Here is a 22,982-nt window from a genome sequence, read left to right as displayed (position 1 = left end):
TGCAAGCCTATCTCTACTCTAGTTTAGACAGGCCCTAGGTTTAAACTTGAGGATGCATGATATCTATTCGATGCTTCTCTTTATCAGCAGGTTGTTGGCTGTTTATTATATTTGTGTAATACACGGTCAAATATTCAGTTTGGGGGTCTCTTAGTTGGCATGTTTTATGCATAGCCTTGGAACTCACATTGCCAAGTAGTTAAACGTATCTTTGATTATTTGAAAGGCACTTAGACATTAAGCCTTTTTTATCCTAAAGGCACTTCTCTTTGCTTGCATGCATTCACAAATAGTGATTGGGCTGGTTGTTTTGACACACGGGTGTTCACTAGTGGTACTTGTTTCATGCTTGGTCATTCATGTATTTCTTGGTTGAGCAATAAGTAGTCTACAATGGCCACATCTAGTTGTGGAGGTGAATACATGGCAGTATTTACAACTACATTGAAATGTGTATGATTGAGACACCTTATGGTTGATCTTAGTGTGAGGCAACAATAACCCACTCCTATCTATATGGATAGTCCGAGTGCCATGGCAATCGTGAGGAATCCAGATTTTCATGCTCGCACTAAGCACATTGAGGTGCATTATCATTATGTCAACAAGAGGCTCCATGTAGAGGAGATTGACTTGGTTTATGTCCCTACACAGGACAACTTGGCAGATATGTTTTTAAAAGCTCTCTCTAAAGAGAAGTTTGAAGCCTTTGGTAAGGCTCTAGGTTGCTGGTGTGAATTCCTTATCAGTCACTGGAGGGGGGTTTGCTACACTTATCATGTTCCTCCTAAGTTTTGGTGTGAAGGGTTCCTTATCCATGGACACTTTTTACCTTCTAGATGGAGAAGAATTTTTTCCCTGTGTGAACACTCGTCAGTGGGTGTGATACTTAGTGCCTTAGCAATCATACTTTCATATCATTCTCACATAGTGAATGTGGCATTCCAACACTCTTTTCTCTTGTTTACTTGTTCATTGTGAGTGAGTGTGTGTGTGTGTGTGTGTGTGTACGTGTTGCTAAATCCAAATCTAGCAACTTTGGATAAGTAAGGGTTGCACAGTGGTTAGGTGTGGATTTCCATGATACATTTTTGCCCATAGCTCGGATGGCTCCAATTTGGCCTGTTCTTACCTCAACTAGCCATAGGAGATGGCTAGTTTATCGGCTAGATGTGAAGTTTGCTTTCCTTAATGGTGATTTGAAGGAGGAGATGTATGTTGAGCAGCTTCCTTGCTTTTCCTCATTAAATGGCCAAGTTTATAGGTTGAAGAAAGTCCTTTATGGTCTCAAATAGGCTCCGCGTGCTTGGAACGAGAAGATAAACTTACTAGGGAAAGTTAGGGTATCAATCCCAATTGGAGGTTTTACTTGGACGATCTCATTTTGACATGTGACCATGCCTAGGAGGTGAAGTAGATTAAGGAGGCACTATATGTGATGCGTGAGATGATTGATATGGGGTTTCTCCACATCTTTCTAGGTCATGAGATATGGCAAACTTCGAGGGGGATTTTTATCTCTCAGCAGCAGAATGGTCTGTTTCTGTTCCCATAGATTTGAACAGGAAGGCTATGACACATGCAGATTCACTAATGGCAGATACTACCCATTACAAGCAGTTGATTGGGTTGTTGATATGGCTCCTAAATACTTGGTTTTCTTGTAGGGTTCATGAGTAAACCCAAGCTAATTCATTAGTAGGCAATTGTGGATTTTGCAGTTCTTGAGGGGAACCTTGGACCTAGGTATTTATTATCCAGTAGGTACCGGAGACATAGCCTTTGTTCTATGGGGCTAGAGAGATGCCAATTGGGGTGGAGATGTTGACTAGAAGAGGTCAATGAGTTATTTCTATACTTTGGGTGCATATGCTATCTCCTGGAGTAGTAGTAAGTAGCCCACAGTTGCCCTATCATCTATAGAGGCGGAGTATAGAGCAGTGTCTTCTACCACTTGTGAGACAATGTGGCTTCGAAGGTTGTTAGGAGAGTTGGGCTGTCCCTAGACATGTCCTACTACACTTAATTGCAACAATGAGAGTTGCATTGCGTTGGCATGAAATCTCATATTCCATGCTAGGTGGAAGCACATTGAGATACAGTACCGTTTCACTTGGGATAAGATCTTGGATGAGATTGTTGATGTGTTGTATTGTAAGACAAAGGATAACTTGGCAAACTTGTTTATGAAGGCTCTTTCTCAGGCCGTTCTTCCACAGCATTCTAGATCCCTGAGCCTTATGTCTCATTCAAGATCTGAGAAGGGGTGTTAGAGATTTGGTCATCGGCATAGGCAGTTTTCAGGTATTTTAGGGCAGATTTATGCATTTCCGGATCAGGTTGCTGGACAGTTTGTAAGAGTTGCCAGCTTGATCACAACAGTTTTGGGCTGGTTAGACAGTGCTGGGCCAGGGGAGCAGTTCGGGCAGGCAGCCTGCTTGCATAGCATTTTTAAATTATTATTTGTGCAGTCAGCCTGATTTGCTTTAGTTGGTCGGTGACTGACCTGCCTTTTTTTTGTCCTTGGCCTATTTATAGGTTGCCCGGCCTAGTCGCACACACATTCAGTTTTGTGTTGTGCAGGCTGAGAGATCTCCGGTAGATAAATTCGATAGCCCAATGTACATATCTGCTCTCTTTATTCAGCATTCATTCATTGCAGATTTCTGCATTCTTGTGTTCCTTTCTCTCTCTCCCTTGTCTTCTTATTCCTTTCTTTCTTTTGGTCCTGTCATATGCTTCTCCATTCACTGCACTTTCACAGTGGTCCCTAGCACTAGTGGCATGAAGTAAGGATGCCCTCTCTCGCCTTTACTCTTTGGACTCTATGCCGATGAGATAGAGGAGCACACCACATGAGGAGATGGAGTGGACGTAGAAAGTAAACTAGTGTCTATTATGCTTTATGCTGATGATATTGTGTTGGCCCTGGAATCGCATAAATAGAGAGGCTGCCACCCAGCTGCTTAGTTATTTGTGTTTTGCAGATGTTGACACTCCAGCAATTGGCACCATCATCCACTGCTGTCTACATCCCTCCACTGGCAAATACCTTAGTTCATGGAGCAGCCAGCCATCCTCTAGCTGCTATGCAACCTGTTCAGATATCCTCCACTGCTGCATTTTCTGTTCAGACATCCTCCACTGCTGCATTTTCTGCAAATGCTTCATTTGCAGCCTGTCCACGTCACTCTTTAGCTGTCACCAGCCTTTCAGGCTGCATTTCCTTCTGTTTTGGGCAGTCACATTGCTGATATCAGTAGCTGACCAGTTGCCAGTGCTTCCAAGATGAGCAAGAGGCTCTGTTTTCAGCATGCTTCAGCCGTTTGCATCATCAAGATCATCTTCAGCATGCTGCTCATCATTCGGAGCTATTCCAGAATGCATTTTCAGTTGCCATATGGCATTTTTCCTCCTGTGCAGGCTGCCCTCTTGTCACTGCCATTGATCAGCCTGTTACAGATGGTTCTCTCTCTCCGATCTGTGTTTACAGCAGCTGATTGCATACAGAGGCCGCGTGTTGCGATTTAGGATCCATTGAAAGTATGATACACTCTCTAATGCATATCTGCCCTGGTTCACTCGAATACATGGAGGTTCGAGGTTATTGTATTCAGTGTATTTTCAGCATTTCTTCTCATTCACTTTGAGTTACTCTTCACCTTAGCCTAGGTTTATAATGGAAACTAGTAAATCTATTTTATCAATTGTGTTTTGTTGTACACTTTTTTTAAATCTTCTTTGCTTGAGTATTTCTTTACATGTTATTAGAGCTATGTACACATTGAAGATACCTAAGCCTTGACCTGAAAGTTTGACATTGGAGAGAAGTAAGAATGCAGATGGGAAGATGACTTCAAAAACTTCATCACCAATTCAATCTTGAAGTCAACCTATGCCAAGGACCAAACAAGAGTGGTATTCACAACTAGCTCCCAAGGAGTCTAACACAAGTGGAGATACAACTCATTACTTTGGACAGCACTGACCATATCAAATCTCTCAGACAATATAGCTGTTAGTAAGGTGAGCCCAATGGTTTGATGCAAGAGAGAACTATTGGAGCTGAGAATGAAACTCTTATATGTTTTAGAGATGTGGTCACCTTTAGGATGGTCACAAGTGTGTACAGGGCAGATTAGGGCAGTTTATGCAGTCATACCATGTCCAAGAGCAGGTCGCACAGTAGCTTTGCAGTCGACAATAGTTTGGGCAGGATTGTGGACAGGTTAGGTAGCTTGGGCAGGGTGGACACATTTGCCATGTGGCAGTCTGCATTTTCGCAGCAGTTTCATTGTTTTGTTATTTTATTTTCAGTTGGCCTATTTATGCAGCAGTCAGCCAGTTTTGTCTGATCATATTATTTTATTATTTCCTGCCTATTTAGCCAGCTCTGCCCTTTGGCCATAGACACTTTTTGTTCGTGCAGGTTGAGACAAGCTTCTCTTAAGCCTACACACCTAGTGCTCCTTTCCTGGCATTACAAAGCCTTCTAGTTGTTTCATGTACAACTCTTCTTCTAAATCACCATGCAGGAATGCAGTTCTAACATCCATCTAATCAAGTTCAAGATCCATAGATGCTACGATAGCAAACAATACCCGAAGAGTGGTCATTTTGACAACAGGTGAAAAGACTTTTTGAAAGTCAATCCCCTCTTTCTGTGTATAGCCCTTAGCCACAAGCCTAGCTTTGTATTTGGGTTTGACATCCACACACTTGATTTTATAGACCCATTTGTTAGGAATAGCTTTTTTATCTTTGGGCAATGGAACCAAATCCCAAGTATCATTATGATACAATGATTTCGTTTCTTGCTGCATAGCTAGCTCTTACTTTTTTTAAACTCACACGATAATACCTCTTTATATGTGAGAGGCTCACCCTCATCTGTGAGCAAAATGCAGTCCAAACAGGGATCAAACCTCTATATAGGTCTCTTGACACGTGTAGACCTTCTCACCCAATGATCTGTGTTATCAGGCAATGGATTCACATCCAAGGGAATGCCAATGACCTCATTATTGGGCTGTTAAACTGCATGTTCAAGTTGCTGTAATACATTTTCAGGCTGTTATAGTTTATTTTCAGCATGTTGATTTTGTTGCCTAAATTGATTTTCAACATCCCTTTGTTGCCAATTTTCATCTGGCTCAATGATGATGCACTGATTATCATAACCTCCATCAAATGGAGCTGAATTTTTAGTGGCTGATCATGCTGAAATTTCACTTTCTTTTTGGCCAAATCATTAGATATGGCATTTTTCAGCAACTTTCACTCATTAAATACCATATCTTGGTTGTGTAGTACCTTTTTCATGCTTGGAACCCAAACTCTATAGCCCATTTCACCTTCATCTCCATAACCCATGAAGATGCCTTTGGGATTTCATGTCAAGTTTGGTTCTACTATCAACAGGTACATGTACATAGCATTCGCATTCAAAGACCCTTAAGCAACCATATGAAGCAAGTTTGCGAGACCAAATGTCTTCAAGGATACTACTTTTAAGTGCACGATGTGGAGATGGGTTGCAAATATGCATCACGGTTTTAAGTGCCTCTCCCCAAAATGATTACGGGAGATTAGCTATGGATAACATGCACCGAATCTTCTCACATAAAGTGCGATTCATTTGCTCAGCCACCGTTAGATGACGGATTATAAGGAGTTGTAAGCTTTTGTTTAATCCCATTGACATCACAAAACTGATTAAATTCTTTAGATACATATTTTTCCTTGTTGTCTCTTCTTATGCATTTTAATTTTAAGTCCTTTTGGGTACTAACAAATGCATAAAACTTTTTAAAGGCGTCTTATGCCTTGCTTTTCAACTTAAGCAAGTAAACCCATAGCTTTTTGAAACGATTATCAATAAAAGTCACAAAATTGGTATAGTACATACATTAGAATGAACTAAATCCAAGATACATGCCTTCCTAGAAGCTCCATCAGAGTTTGAACTATTTACATGTTTTAACTTTTCCTTAGAACACAATCATCACAAAGGTCAAGCTTTGAGTTTTTTACATCAACTCTTTTAAGTGAAGAAAGTGCTTGTAAACCCTTTTGGCTCATGTGTCCAAGATGCTTGTGCTATAACTCCATGTGTGATTACGCTTTAGCAACCACAACAAACTTTCCAGGAAGTGCCTGCAATGGAGATAATATAGAGTTCACTTTTTACCACCTCTAGTGACTAGTATAGACCCTTTTTGTATCTTCCACATTCCACCACCAAAGGTAGTGAAGTAACCCTTGTTGTTTAGTTGCCCAACAGAAAGCAAGCTCTTCTTAATGCCAGATACATATCTAACATTATGAAGATTCAATCCTTGACTGTTTTCAAGAGCCAAGTATATGGTGCCCATTCCTACAATATCACATGCATGATTGTTGCCTAGATAGACATTTCCAAGGTTACCTTCTGTATAAGAAGAGAAACACTCCAAAGATGAGTTACATAAAATGAAGCACCATTGTCAACAATCCACAATTGTGACAGACCATCATGAGCAGACAACAAGGCATCTATCACATCCCTTTTAGTGATAGATATGTCTTTTGTTGTCTAGCATGTGGATTTGAAGATGCAACCAGCAAATCGGCATTTTTATCTTCTTCGATCTCCTCAATAACAATATTAGATACCACATTTTCATTTTCTGTTTCTTTAGGGGTAGACCTGCCATCCTTCTCATTCTTCTTGCCTTTTGCATTAGCTTGCTTCTTGCGTTCTTGCTTCTTTTTATAGTACGTGCAGTCGGGCTTTTTATGCCCTTTGCGTCCAGTGATAGCAAGTGACATCTAGCTGTTTTTCCTTGCTTTTGCTGCAATTTTTGTTCTTATTTGTAGCATTTGACCCCTTTTTAGTGTTGGGAATAAAGGGCCATCATGCCTTTTATATGTGCACGAGAACACACCCTTCACACATTTGTACTTTCATATATATCTATCTAAAACCTAAAGAGGTACACTCGTCATTGTACCAAACATCAAGTGTCATGCTCACTCTCCTCTCTACTCTCTCTCTCTCTCTCTCTCTCTCTCTCTCTCTCTGTGCTGTGAGAAAGCATTGCGTGTCTTGGTCCTCGCGCTCTTTGTCATAACAAACTGGTATTAGAGCACGCAAGGAGTGCACGCTTCTGGAGACGTCAGGCGGACGACTAGGCGAGCAGGTTGTTGGTTTTACAGAAGGCACAGGCGCAGACTTCTTAGTGTTTTTCAATGTTCTCTTGTCCTTGACGTGCTTCTTACTTGTGGTGGGCTTTTTTTCCTCCTTTTCGCAGTTAGATTCAACATTGCTAGATGCTACCTCTAGATTAGAATTAGAATCGGAATCACTACTATCATCATTGTGGTGCTTTTGGGTTGACTTATTGGATTTACTTTCTTTTCTTGACTTTTATTTAGACAAAAGGTACTCTAGTCTAAGGGATTTCTTGTAGAATGGGTCTATTCTATTACTCGACAAGTATTTGAAGGAAAATGCTTTCTGGAAAGGTTTATTGAAACCTTGAACATACAATGTATTCAACATCTTATCTTTTGGTTGAGAATTGGGATCAATTCTAGGGTTGAGAATAGTGAACTTGGTGGTATACACCTAAACTAATCGATATCCTTGCTTAAGGTTGCATAGCCTTTCACAAGCTTTCATGCATCCGTTCTATCATATTGGAATTGAATACAAAATGTGGTGAGTGCATCATTCCATATTGGATAGTTGACAAGCGATAGCGTCGACTGCGTGACGACCAATCGACGGGCGACTAGAACCAAGCAAAAGTGACAACCAGTCGACAAACAATGGCAGACAGGCGCCGTGTGTGGTGGCCGTCAGCTGCACGGGTGCATCCCAAGTCGGCGGGTGAACGGAACCCCCCCCACCGCCGCTGCCGCGCCCCCCCGCCCCCCCTCTCCCCCATGTTTTTTTTGAAAAAAAAAATCAGTTTGTTTTTAAATTCCTTTTGCCCCTTTCCTTTGCAGGCGTTCGTGCATGTAAGCACAGTTTAAGATTTTGGGCAGATTTGTGCCAAAAATTTGGGGATTTGTCCAAATTTGATACGAGCAAGACAGAACAATGATATTTGTCTTAGAAATTGCAGGAATTTGTGACATTTTGCCTCCGACATTTGGGGCTTTTCATGTACATGCAAGACTTGGGCTGAAATTTACCCAATTTCTCAACATTGATGCTCATTGGATCTCGTGCAATTTGGGGCTTTTGCTGTTTGGGCGAAATTTGTGTGTCATTTAGTCATTTTATGTACATGCGGGTTTAATTCCATGCAATTTGGATATCTAGCACTTGAAAATTTTTGGGGGTTTTGCTGAAATTGCTCTATTTTGGCAAAATTGGCCTATTCTATGCATGTCAGAGATAGTGCAAATGTGTGGTTGATGCTTTGAGCATAAAAATTTTGGGGCTTTTGACTGTGCGTGTCAAATTTTGTGCCCATGGGTGCATGTACAACAGAAATTGTAGCTAAAATTTGGGACTTCTCATGTAATGTGATGTATTTGTCCTTGGAACAACTGTAATCAGTTGTGGAGTGATGTAGCACAAGGTTTAGTGCGATTGAAAATTTATTTACAGACCTGAAATTTCTGCTTTTACGTGGTCATTTATTGCTGGTTGGTACTTGTTTGTACCTTGGTCACTTGTGTGAGTTTGGGCCTACATTTACTGAAATTTTTTGTCACATTTAGACTGAAAATCATGGCTGGCAGCAGTGACAGCAATCATCTCATGCACATTAAAAAGCTTGAAGGAGCACATAACTTTGCAGTCTGGCAAAACAGTGCTACAATATCCTGTTGCAGAAGAAGCAAGCAAAGCCGATTAAGACCAAAGGGGCAAAGCCCGTAGACATGGAACAAGAAGACTAGGATGAGTTAAATGAGCTTACACACTCAACCATCGAGCTATGGAGTTCTGATGCCTTGTTTAACATTGAAGGTTTGGATTTTGCCTATGCTATTTAGACTCGACTAGAAGAACTGTATGCACAGAAGAGTGCCATAAGCAAAGTTTATTGGCTGAAAAAGCTTATGGATTTGCATATGAAAGAGGGCATATCAATATCTACTCATTGAGTGAGTTTAACTCCATTTTTAGCCAGCTGGTTGCCTTGAAGTTCATGATTGATAAAGAATTTAAGGTTACATTCTTGCTTTGCACTCTACCAGAGAGTTGGGATACATTCAGGACTGCTATGAGCAATTCTAATGCAATCCTTTTGTATGCTGATGTAGAGAGTGCTCTCCTCATGGAAGAAATGAATTGGCAGAACAGTGCCTCCAATAAGTCTTTCATTGCTTTGCATACTAGGGGCATATCATAGCAGAAAGGAAAATCTGATAGCAAGGGACGCAGTAAATCACGTGGTAAGGATGTTGAATGCCATCATTGTGGCAAGAAGGGTCACTTTAAACGTGACTGCTACAAATGGAAGAAAGAAAAATGAAATGATAAGAATACAAACGACAGGAAGGAAGAGAAGAAAGAGAGTCAGCCTAAGAATAGCAGTGTCAAAGTTGAAGAGGTGAATGTAGTTACTCATAACAGTGATAGTGGGAATAATAAGTCTCACTTCTATAAATACGGAGGGAAGTTATGTTGATTTTGAGCATTGTGATCATTGTATTTATAGGAAACATGCAAAGACATCTCATAAGAAGTCTCTTTTGCTCAAATCTTCTCCTCTAGAGTTAGTACATTCTGATGTATGTCAGATGCCAGGGTTACCTTTAGGGGGGAAAGAAATACTTCGTCACCTTTGTCGATGATGCTACACGGAAGGTATGGGTTTACCCTATTCATAGCAAGGACGAAGTGCTTGACAAGTTTAAAAACTTCTTGGCATTGGTTGAGAATTAGACTAATAAGACACGTAAGTGTCTTCGCTCTTACAACGGTGGGGAAGATGTGTCCAAGGCCTTTCAGGCATTTTTTGACAGCAAAGGGATAAAGAGGGAGCTCACTACCCCTCATAATCCATCCCAAAATGGAGTTGCAAAGCGTATGAATTGGACCATACAGGATAAGGTTCGTACGATGCTGTCTCATGCTGCATTACCCCATGGGTTTTGGGCAGAGGTTGCTATGACAGTCGTACACTTGATTAATCGGGTCTTGGGGGGGGGGGGGTTGGGGGGAGTTCCCTAAGAAGCGTGGTCGGGCAAGTCACATTCGTATGCACACTTGAAAGTGTTTGGCTGTGAGGCTTTTGTGCACATTCGTAAAGAAGAATGCAAAAAACTTGAAAGTAGTATGTAGCAATGATGTTATCTTCCGGGAAGGTCGCATGCACAAACAACCCGAAAGAACAGAGAAAGTGCATAGGGTTGTATTCCGGAAAGAAATACCTTTTGGACAACAAAATGTGCCCGCTGTACAACAACAAATACCTGCTGTAAATGAACTTGCAAATGCAAAAATAATATTGGAAATGATCAACCAGCCATTGCCCATAATGATGAGCCACTGGATGTGCAAGAACAGCCAAGATAGTAAGCTGTTAATGCTGATTTGCAGGCTGAAATGCTAGGATAGCATGCTGAAAATGGAAATTTGCACGCTCAACAGCCAGCAAACAATGATCATTGGGTTAGGAGATTGTCTAGGGCCACTAGGCAACCTGACAGATTCGTTCCTGGTGCAAACAATGTGGCTGATTATGTCATGTTGACAGACTGTGGTGAACCGTCTTGCTTCAAGGAAGCAATGGACAGACAAGACAGCAAGAAATAGTATAAAGCCATGTTGTCAGAGATGAAATCTCTTGAGAAAAATGGCACTTGGGACTTGGTGCAGTTGCCTAAAGGGCAGAAAATCCTTCCATGCAAATGGGTCTACAAGATGAAATTCACTTCTGGTTCCTCGCTAAAGTACAAAGCAAGATTGGTTCTGAAGGGATACAAGCAGGAACATGGAGTCGACTTTGATGAGATCTTCTCTCCTGTAGTCAAGATGACTACATTGAGAACCATTTTCGGCTTGGTTGCAGCTGAAGATATGGAGCTCATACAGATGGATGTAAAGACTGCATTCTTACATGATGATCTGCATGAAGACATATATATGCAGCAGCCTGAAGGGTTCGTGGAAAAAGGGAAAGAGAAGATGATATGTAAACTCAAAAGGAGTTTGTATGGGCTGAAACAAGCACCAAGAGAATGGCATCATAAGTTTGATACATTTATGCAGTCTCAAGGTTTTCATAGAAGTCAAGTGGATCACTGCTTGTACACCAAGAAGGAAGTAGATGGTAGCTTGATTATCTTGGTTTTGTATGTTGATGACATGTTGATTGCTGGAAGGGATACTCATGCCTTGGGCTCACTGAAGCAAAGCCTTAATGGCAGCTTTGACATGAAGGATCTTGGTGATACAAATCATATTCTTGGCATGCGAATACTCAGAGAAAGGTCAAAAGGATTACCCTATCTATCTCAGCAGGAGTATATCTCCAAGGTTTTGCAACGTTTCAATATGGAGGGTGGGAAACAATTGGGATTCCATTGTCTCCATATGTGAAACTCAGTGCAAAGGACAGCCCTACATCTGATGATGAGAAGGCTGAAATGGCCAAGATACCATATGCTTCAGTTGTTAGCAGTTTGATGTATGCTATGGTTGCTACACGTCTTGACATTGCCTTTGTAGTGGGAGTGGTTAGCAGATACATGGCAGACCTTGGTAAAAAGAATTGGGAAGCAGAGAAAGGTATTATGAGATACTTCAAAGGCACAAAGGATTTGTGCATTTGCTTTGGAAAGCAGAGGCATTTGTCGTTGACTTTACGGATGGAGACTATGTTGGTCGTGCGGATTACAAAAAGTCCACTTCTGGGTATGTGTTTACCTTCATAGGAGAAGCAGTCTCTTGGATCTCCAGGCTACAAATGTGTGTTGCATCGTCTACTACAGAGGCAGAGTATGTGGTTGCCACTGAGGCATGCAAGGAGTCTTTATGGCTTTCACGTCTGGTGGGAGAGCTTGACATTACAGAGTTACCTGTTCTCCATTGTGATAGTCAGAGTGCTATCATACTAGCACAGAATCCCGTCTTTCATGCAAGGACGAAGCACATATAGGTGAAGTATCACCTCATTAGAGATATAATTGACAGCACGAGCATTGAGCTTATCAAAGTGCATACAGATGATAATCTTACAGACCTTCTCACTTAGGGTCTTCCAGCAGAGCGGTTTGCTCATTGCTGACAGCTGATGGGAGTTAGATAGGTATATGTATTTCAGCTTTGTACATACCTAAACTTAGTTGATTTTTTTCTCCTCTTAAGGCACATTGCCTTTAGGTGGGAGGTTGTTGGGAATAAAGGGCTATCATGCCTTTTATATGTGCACGGGAACACACCCTTCACACATTTGCACTTTCATATATATCTATCTAAAACCTAAAGAGGTACACTCGTCACACCAAACATCAAGTGTCGTGCTCACTCTCCTGTCTACTCTGCACTCTCTCTCTCTCTCTCTCTCTCTCTTTGCTGTGAGAAAGCATTGCGTGTCTTGATCCTCACACTCTCTGTCATAACATTTAGTTCATCCTCTTACATTGTAACATTGTAGACCGATCCACTGTTTTTCCCACTTGCCTTGCGTCTAATCTCTTTATTGAGAATAGAACCACGTACACCATCAAATGTCAAGTTGGGGTCGTTGCTCAATGACACAACCAATGCTTCCCATGAATCTAGCAAAGTCATAAGTAAGAAAATAGCCCTTAGCTTAGGATCAAAAGCCGGCAAGCCTCCATCCTGTAACTAACTCAAAATACAAGTGAAAGCATTTAAATGCTATGAGGTGGGCTTAGACTCGTCAAGCTTCAAGTTAACTAACTTTCGCATGAGATGGACCTGATTGACAGGAGTTGTATTCTCATGCGTAGCCTTGAGTTTCTCCCAAACTGCATAAGCAATGGTAAGACCCCTGATATCAACCAAGATATTGTTGGGAATAAAGGGCCATCGTGCCTTTTATATGTGCACGGGTGTGAACGCACCCTTAGCACACTTGTACTTTCATATATATCTATCTAAAAACCTAAAGTGGTACACACTCCAATTGTACCCAAGAACATCTTGCATCTCTCGCTCTCACTCGCTGCTGTTGCTCACGTGTTTTGCTCTTTACCTGACATTTCATCACCGGACATTGCATCTCCGCAGCGCATCACTCACTTCAAACTGGTATCAGAGCTTCGGCTAAGGTGTTCGCGCTTTTCGCAGTCCGTGCAGAGCTTCGGTTAAGGTGTTCGTGCTTCTCGCAGTCCACAGGTCACGTTTTTCAGCCAGGCGACATTTCCCAGGTTGGTGCAGGTCAGTCAGTCATTTTCTGGTCAGCTCGTCACTGTTCTTGGACAGTGTGCAGTCAGGCGTGCAGTTCCAGGCAGCGTGCAGGTCAGGCGCAGGTCAGAAGTGACGTGTTTTGCACAGGCGCTGGTCACGCAGGTCACGCCAGGTCAGTTCGTGACTTTCCAGGCCACGTGCAGCTGGCGGCAGGTCAAAACGCAGCAGTTGTCACGTTACGGGACAGTTTTCGTCAAATTTCTCTTGCAAAATTTTTTAATTTTCAAAGGTTTACTGCAAGCTGCCCCCTTTGCCCACTGACGGGAGTTCGCGCGTGTAAGCACAGTTCTGTGTTTTGGGCAGATTTGAGCCACAAATTTGGGGATTTGTCCGGATTTGACACGAGCAAGACACACAGTGAGATTCTGTCTCAGAAATTGCAGGAATTTGTGACATTTTGCCTCCGAAATTTGGGGCTTTTCATGTACATGTTAAAATTGGGCTGAAATTGACCCAATTTCTTGACATTGATGCACATTGGACCCCGTGCAATTTGGGGCTTTTGCTGTTTGAGCAAAATCTGTGCGCAAATTGGTCATTTTATGTACATGCGGGTTTAATTTCATGCAATTTGGACGCCCGACACTTGAAAAATTTGGGGGTTTTGCTGAAATTGCTTCATTTTGGCAAAATTGGTCTATTCTATGCATGTCAGAGACAGTGCAGATGTATGGTTGATGTTTTGAGCACAAAACTTTGGGGCTTTTGACCGTGCGGGTCAAATTTTATGCCCGTGGGTGCATGTACAGCAGAAATTGCAGCTAAAATTTGGGACTTCTCATGTAATGTGATGTATTTGTCCTTGGAACAGCTGTCATCAGCTGTGGAGTGCTGTAGCACAACGTTTGGTGCTTCTGAAAATTGATTTGCAGATCTGAAATTTCTGCTTTTAACTGGTACTTATTGCTGGTTGGTACTTGTTTGTACCTTGGTCACTTGTTTGACAGTTTGGGCCTGCATTTGCTGAATTTGTGGTCATATTTTGGACTGAAAATCATGGCTAGCAGCAGCGATAGCAGCCATCTTATGCACATCAAGAAACTTGAGGGTGCACATAATTTTGCAGTGTGGCAAAAGCAATGCTACAATATCCTGTTGCAGAAGAAGCAGGCTAAGCCGATCAAGGCCAAAGGGGTAAAGCCCGCAGATGTGGAACAAGATCACTGGGATGAGTTGAACGAGCTTGCACGCTCGACCATTGAGCTATCTGTCTCTGATGCTCTGCTGTTTAACATAGAGGGTTTGGACACTACCTATGCCATTTGGACTAGACTGGAGGAATTGTATGCTCCGAAGAGTGCAGCTAGTAAGGTGTATTGGCTAAAAAAGCTTATGGATTTGCGGATGAAAGAAGGAACTGCTATGTCAAATCATCTGAGTGAATTCAACTCAATTTTCAGCCAGCTGGTTGCTTTGAAGTTTGTCATTGATGACGAGTTTAAAGCTACCTTTCTGCTTTGCACTCTACCAGAGAGTTGGGATACATTTAGGATTGCCTTGAGTAACTCGAATGCTATGCTTATGTATTCTGACGTGGAAAGCTCTTTGCTTATGGAAGAGATGAATAGGCAAAATAATGCATCAAGTAAGTCGTCTAGTGCCTTGCATACCAGGGGCAGATCACAGCAGAAGGGAAAATCTGATGGCAAGGGTCGCAGCATGTCTCGCGGCAAGAATGTGGAATGCCACCACTGTGGCAAGAAATGCCACTTCAAACGTGACTGTTACAAGTGGAAGAAAGAGAAAGGGAAAGGCAAGAAGACAGAGGACAGCAAGGAAGAGAAGAAAGAGAGCCAGCCCAAGAAGAGTAGCGTCAAGATCGAAGAGGTGAATGTAGTCACTCAGGACAGTGACAGTGGGAACAATGTACTCTTCGTGTCTTCATGTTTTGATGCCCATGCATTGGTTGCCGATTCGGCTGATGACATGCATACTTGGATTTTAGATTCGGGTGCCTCCTTTCATGTCACCCCTTACAGAGATTGGTTTTCCGATTATACAGGCGGTCGACATGGTGTTGTCCATCTCGGGGACAACTCAGCATGTGATATTGCAGGCATTGGCAGTGTGCAGCTTCAGTTTCAGCATGGTTCTGTCTTTACTCTTCAGAATGTTCGTCATGTACCTGAGCTCAAGAAGAGCTTAATCAGTACTGGGCAGCTAGATGATGATGGTTATCATACCACATTTGGCGATGGAAAATGGAAGATCAGTACAGGATCTAGAGTCATTGCCAGGGGTTCAAAGAGTGATACTCTGTATCCTCTTCATGTATCTAGTGTGCGTGACCATGTTGTCGCAGTAACCGAGCGGCCAAGTGTTTCTTTGTGGCATGGCCGGTTAGGACACATGAGTCAAACAGGAATGAAAGTTCTTTCTCGTTTGGGTTACTTGCCTTGTCTCCGTTATGCTGATTTTGAGCATTGTGATCATTGTGTCTATGGTAAGCATGCACAGACATCTCATAAGAAATCTCTTTCTTTGAAATCTTCACCTCTAGAGTTAGTACATTCAGATGTATGTCAGATGCTAGGATTGTCTTTGGGGGGGAAGAAGTACTTTGTCACCTTTGTCGATGATGCTACACGGAAGGTATGGGTTTACCCCATTCGTAGCAAGGATGAAGTACTTGACAAGTTTAAAAACTTCTTGGCATTGGTTGAAAATCAGACTGATAAGACACTTAAGTGTCTTCGCTCTGACAATGGTGGGGAATATGTGTCCAAGGCCTTTCAGGCATTTTGTGACAGCAAAGGGATAAAAAGGGAGCTCACTGCCCCTCATAATCCACCCCAGAATGGAGTTGCAGAGCGTATGAACAGGACTATACAGGATAAAGTCCGTACTATGCTGTCTCATGCTGCATTACCCCATGGTTTTTGGGCAGAGGCTGTTATGACAGCCGTTCACTTGATCAATCGGTCACCAAACAGGTCTTTGGGGGGGGGAGTCCCTCAGGAAGCGTGGTCGGGCAAGCCACCTTCTTATGCTCATTTACGAGTGTTTGGCTGCGAGGCTTTTGTGCACATTCGTAAGGAAGACCGCAGCAAACTTGAGCCAAAGTCCTGTAAGTGCATATTCCTAGGATACGGTGACGAGGGTGAAATGGGGTATAGATTGTGGGATCCCGTGAAAAGGAAAACAGTGCGCAGCAATGATGTTATCTTCCGGGAAGGTCGCATGCATAAACAGCCCGAAAAGACTGAGGAGGTTCGTAGGGTTGTATTCCGGGAAGAAGTACCTTTTGGACAGCAAAATGTGCCCGCTGTACAGCAGCAAATACCTGCTGTAAATGAACCTGTGAATGCAGAAAATGATGCTGGAAATGATCAGCTAGCCATTGCCCATAATGATGAGCCACTAAATGTGCAGGAACAGCCAGGACAGCAAGCTGTTAATGTTGATTTGCAGGCTGAAATGCCAGGACAGCAAGCTGTAAATGATAATATGCAGGCTGAACAGGCAGCAAACAATGATCATTGGGTTAGGAGATCGTCTAGGGCTACTAGACAGCCCGACAGATTCGTTCTTGGTGCAAATAATGTGGCTGATTATGTCATGATCACTGACTGTGGTGAGCCGTCATGCTTCAAGGAAGCAATGGACAGACAGGACAGCAAGAAATGGTATAAAGCCATGCTGTCAGAGATGGAATCTCTTGAGAAAAACGGCACTTGGGACTTGGTGCAGTTGCCTAAAGGGCAGAAAACGCTTCCATGCAAATGGGTTTATAAGATGAAGGTCACTTCTGGTTCCTCGCCAAAGTACAAAGCCAGATTGGTTGCTAAGGGGTACAAGCAGGAACATGGAGTTGATTTTGATGAGATCTTCTCTCCTGTAGTCAAAATGACTACCTTGAGAACCATTTTGGGCTTGGTTGCAGCTGAAGATATGGAGCTCATACAGATGGATGTAAGGACTGCATTTTTACATGGTGATCTGCATGAAGACATATATATGCAGCAGCCTGAAGGGTTTGTGGCTAAAGGCAAAGAGAAGATGGTATGTAAGCTTAAACGGAGTTTGTATGGGCTGAAGCAAGCACCAAGAGAATGGTATCATAAATTTGATACATTTATGCAGTCTCAAGGTTTTCAAAGAAGTCAAGTGGATCACTGCTTGTACACCAAGAAGGCCATAGATGGCAGCCTAATTATCTTGGTTCTGTATGTTGATGACATGCTGATTGCTGGCAGGGATACTCATGCCTTGGATTCGTTGAAGCAAAGTCTTCATGGCAGCTTTGACATGAAGGATCTTGGTGATGCAAATCACATTCTTGGCATGCGAATACTCAGAGATAGGTCCAAAGGATTACTCTTTCTATCTCAACAGGAGTATGTCTCTAAGGTTTTGCAACGTTTCAATATGGAGGGGGGGAAACCAATTGGTGTTCCATTGCCTCCATATGTGAAACTCAGTGCAGAGGACAGCCCTACATCTGATGATGAGAAGGCTGAAATGGCCAAGATTCCATATGCTTTAGCTGTTGGCAGCTTGATGTATGCTATGGTTGCTACACGTCCTGACATTGCCTTTGCAGTGGGAGTGGTTAGCAGATATATGGCAAACCCTGGCAAAAAGCATTGGAAAGCAGTGAAAGGTATTATGAGATACCTCAAAGGCACAAGTGATTTGTGCATCTGCTTTGGAAAGCAGAAGGCATCTGTCGTTGGCTTTACGGATGCAGACTATGTTGGTCATGCGGACTGTAGAAAGTCCACTTCTGGGTATGTGTTTACCTTCACAGGAGGAGCAGTCTCTTGGATCTCCAGGCTACAGAAGTGTGTTGCATTGTCTACTACAGAGGCAGAGTATGTGGCTGCTACTGAGGCATGCAAGGAGGCTTTATGGCTTTCACGTCTGGTGGGAGATCTTGGCATTACAGAGTTACCCGTTCTTCATTGTGATAGTCAGAGTGCTATCATGCTAGCACGGAATCCCGTCTTTCATGCAAAGACGAAGCACATACAGGTGAAGTATCACTTCATCAGAGATGTACTTGACAGCAAGAGCATTGAGCTTGTCAAAGTGCATACAGATGATAATCCTGCAGATCTTCTCACGAAGGGTCTTCCAGCAGAGCGGTTTGCTCATTGCCGACAGATGATGGGAGTTGGATAGATTTATGTATTTCAGCTTTGTACATACTTAGACTTAGTTGATTCTTTTCTCCTCTTAAGGCACATTGCCTTTAGGTGGGAGGTTGTTGGGAATAAAGGGCCATCGTGCCTTTTATATGTGCACGGGTGTGAACGCACCCTTAGCACACTTGTACTTTCATATATATCTATCTAAAAACCTAAAGTGGTACACACTCGAATTGTACCCAAGAACATCTTGCATCTCTCGCTCTCACTCGCTGCTGTTGCTCACGTGTTTTGCTCTTTACCTGACATTTCATCGCCGGACATTGCATCTCCGCGGCGCATCACTCACTTCAGATATCATCTGTGACAGCCATTTTAATGTAAGTAATGGCTTTCTTATTCATTTTAGCCCAATCCTCATCTGACAAAGCAATAGGCTTATGTTGTACCAAAGCATCATCACAATCCTTCAAAAAAAGTATACATTGCATACGATCTTTCCAAAGATCAAAGCCATTGCCATTAAATTGACGAATCTCAAAGAGATTCTTTGTGTCAAATGTAGATGCACTGCGAGCCATCTTCAGCAATAAAAGACTGCTATAAAATGCTGAATACTTTTAGCCAATAGCAAGGTTGCTGAATATAACAGTAAGTACACATGCTTGTACTTCCAAAGGTGTCTAAGAAGTAGATATTTTGCTGCAATTTCAGTCCAAGTGCTGACTACAAAATGTACATGAATCAAATCTGATACATTTGCATAAATGACAGCTCCCACCTCCCACTTCAATAATACATCACCATAATGCCCAAATGCAATAACCCAAGTGCTATATGTATCACTGTTTCACTGAATAATGAGTATTCAGCAATACATGTACCAAGAGAAGTTGCCCTTTTATAACATTTGATACATCCCAACTCCAAATTTCTCCCACTCAGCTGTGAATCTGCTGTAATTTCACTGTCAAGGCACAAATTGGCTTAAAATGCATCACTGATGGGAAAAGCCCCAAGTTTTTTGTAGTAAATTTGCCCCAATTGCATTAATTCATCATCCGGAGTATCAAATATAAGCAAATGTTGCAGAAATTTCAAAATTTCTGCAAAACCCCTGAATTTCGGGGTCCAAATGTGCGCAAATTACTGTGAAATTGGCTCAATTGAGCAAAATTTCACTTGTCTAAGAGAAGCCCCAAATTTTTGAGGCAAGTGCACACAATATCTGCAATATCTGGGTCAGATCTCACTGTTTTCCATGACCAGCAAGCATAATTCTGCACAGATCTGGGCTCTGTGCTTGCATGCATGAACCGCCGTTAATGAACAAGGGGCCTGCTTGCTGGAATGAATTTAAAAAATGTCCAAAAAAAATGTCAGAAAAAGTGTCAAAGAGCCAGGCTGTTGACCTATCGATTGCTTGCAAGCTGTCGCCACAGCTGAAACGCTGGCCCAAGATGCTATGTCTGGTTGCCACTGACCTGTTTGTGCTGCCCACTGCTGTTCGACCTGCCTTTGAGCTGCTCCTGTCAGCGATCGTCTGCAGAAAACACGAGGTGCCTGTCACAATTGCGCGTGGCTTGAAACGTTGTCACCTAACTGGTCATGCCTGCTGCAGACTGTCATGCTTGCTGTTGCCTCATTCATGCTGGTTAAACTGACCATTGATTGACAACGATTACTTATCCCAATCCTCGAGAATGTAGACTCATTTTCCAATGCTCTAATACCAGTTTGAAGAGTGTGAGAGGAAGTACTTAGGAAATGTGCGTGTCAATCGAGGTGTGTGCATCTGTTCAATGTAGTGAGAGAGTGAAGGATTGAGGGATGGGTGTGTACCAATGTGGTATACACAAAGAATAAAAGAATGTATTTATACTTAGGGTACCGTACACTTACACCCGCAAGGGTGTGTTCACATGTGTAAATAAATATATACATGGGAGTAGCATAAGGGCCCTTTCACCCAACAGGTTTTTGGGCTACCCTTACTTTTTCTGGCATTTTTCTTCAGTGACCAGTGTTAAATGCTGGCCAACCAACTTATTTGACACCTAATGGTTCAGGCCGACCAGATTTGGGCATTTAGGACTATTTTTAGCTTGCCCCCCACTTGCCAGACACACACACACTTCAATTTTTAATCTTCCCTTTGCAAGTGCACATTCTGACTCTCCGTGCTTGGTGTTGCCATCGTCATGAGCCTGATCTTGTGCCCTCATTGGCACTTTGGGCTGTGTGCAAGGGCTGATCAGTCCATCATCATTGTATCAACATTCTTCTTCAATCGTTGCAGTATTTTTCCTTCATCTCTTGCGTCCTCTCTTTCTCTCTCTTTGCTTCTCTTTGTGTTTGTGTTTCTCTTCCATTGCACACTCTCACAATATGTAGTTGATTTTGAGTGGGCATGGCAGTATCCACACCTTAGAGGTTCTTTACATTCTAGGCTTAGCCTATCACTTACTTTTGGTGAGTAAGATTTGTGGACTTGGCCTCACAGTTGAGTTTGACAAGGAATCCTTTTGGGTTGATGGAAAGACTAGACGAGTACTTTGCGAGGGGCACGAGGAGAATGGTATCTATAAGATGCAAAGTTCTTCAAGTCTTACTGGATAGCCACAAGAGGTAGGATGGTGGACATGTGTGGGGGCAAAGTGTAGTGGAATTGAAGTCCCTTTGTGTGTGGCTGGTAGTCTTGGAAATCCCTTGGAGCCGAGCCTAAATTGATGGACTCAAAAGAGAGGGCTCTAAGGAGGGTTTCCAAGTATGAGACTAAGACATCAAAAGTTAGTGAAGTTTGCTTGTGCAACCCCTAGTCCCACTATAGCTCTGATACCATATGAGGAGAATGTCTTAGGGTTTGCATAGAAAACACAAAGCATATACAAACTTACCTTAAAGAACTAAACTCAGAGAGAAACTCAAGATGACACAACACAAGATTGTAAAGGAGTAACTCATTGAATTGAATCGATATGCCCAAAGTGGAGAAAATCTCAAACCATTGTCTCTCTAGGAGCAAGTTGAGGAGAGGGAGTCAATGGAGACAACCTGCATGATACACATCATTGCCACCTTGGTGCTGTAGAGCTCTAGTCATCCAGTTCTAATATGGTATCACCACGGGTCTCATGATATCATTTTTATGTTGATGCTGCAGTGGATGTTTTCTATTGTAAGCCATTGTGCAGTTTGTGAATACAGCTTTAATGTGCCAACTTGCAAGTCAGTGCATTTAATCAACACCTAAGCCAATGCTCACAATGTTGGCTTTATTCTTTGTTTCCTCAGTTTATGAATGACTGTCATCATGTGTTATTAAGCTTGTGCTTTTTTCAGGTTGGACCTTCAACTTTTTTTAGTGCAAAGCAATTTGAGGTTTTTGATGTTGAGCTTCTTGAGGCCAAAGATTGCACACGTAGGACCATTGGCTTCTATTCCGATGTTGTTTGCAACTAGTCAAGTTACTCATGTGCTGAAAATTAGAGCAAATTGATGTTGAACTGCAATATGGTAGCATCTCCAAGGCCACCAGGTAAGAGCTTCAATTGAAAAAGCAAGAATATTTAGCTTGAAGCATTGCCAAAACTAAGTCGTGACTTTGCTTGGAAACTAAGTCGCTACTTTGTCTCTCAGAAGCAAGTTGAGACACTTCTGCTTGTGACATGCTGAGCATTTGCTCCAAACATGTGATCCATGTGTTATAAGACAATGTTCAAGCACCACTTACAAGTTCAGCAGGACAAAAGAAAGTAGTAAACCACACCCAATCATTCTTGTAACCTCTCATGTTGTTCCAACTTGAAAGGTCCCTAGTGACTAAAGAATTTGATACGCACTAATCTACAGGCAGTGTATATTACTGTGTCTAGATGTTCTCTATAAAAACATATTTCTCAGCCTATTCTATGTGACCTGACATTCATCTTCACAAAATTATGCTTGGTTTTTGGAATACCTTATGTATATTCAGGGACTGCAATCTTGTACAGCCATGTTTAGCATGAGGTCAGGACATGCTGTACCAGTTTGCTTGTTTGTTTGTTAGAATTCTGCCATGGACATCAGTGGCTTCAGCAACAATTCAGACAGAAGGGGAGCTCAAAAGTAAGGTTGTCTTCACAAGAAGCAATTGGAAACCACAATGCTTTTGTAACCTTTCAACTTTTTAATGAGTAAATAAGAATGCCTTTATTATTGGCTAAAGAGTAGTTTGGTAGATTCTTTTTTTTCTCGTGAATAAGTGTATATTAATATTAGAAATATTTACATCCGGCCTTCAAGCCAACCATACCGGAAGGAAACAAGTCACAATTTTACATCAGACCATCAGGTCAGCAATACAACTAAAAGTCTACCACAGCTCTAACACAGAAATATCACTCAGAAAGAACAGTTGGAGTGGAGCGAACAATATCTAGCCAGGGAGCAGCAATTTCAGGAAGAACCACATGAGCTGAGACCATAGAGGAAATTTTCCATAATAGTAAACCACGAATATGGGCCAC

The 22,982-nt window shown here is 42.3% G+C and overlaps 1 protein-coding gene across 1 annotated transcript in view; it reads left to right on the top strand.

Moving 5' to 3' along the window:
• The window catches only part of LOC148039771 (FKBP-like peptidyl-prolyl cis-trans isomerase family protein), a 76,906-nt gene extending 54,233 nt beyond the window's left edge, over nt 1–22,673 (top strand). Inside the window, exons 6-7 of the mRNA XM_087665506.1 lie at nt 21,814–22,009; nt 22,111–22,673. Of these exons, the coding sequence (XP_087521632.1) occupies nt 21,814–21,933 (120 nt within the window). The 3' untranslated portion in view covers nt 21,934–22,009; nt 22,111–22,673. The remainder of the gene's footprint in view (nt 1–21,813; nt 22,010–22,110) is intronic.
• The last annotated feature ends 309 nt before the right edge of the window (nt 22,674–22,982 follow it).

This window comes from Lygodium microphyllum, chromosome 2, assembly GCF_053477565.2.
Source record: "Lygodium microphyllum isolate KBCC chromosome 2, Lygodium_microphyllum_v1.1.10, whole genome shotgun sequence".
Classification (NCBI taxonomy): Eukaryota; Viridiplantae; Streptophyta; class Polypodiopsida; order Schizaeales; family Lygodiaceae; genus Lygodium; species Lygodium microphyllum.
This window is presented reverse-complemented; position numbering and strand designations above follow the sequence as displayed.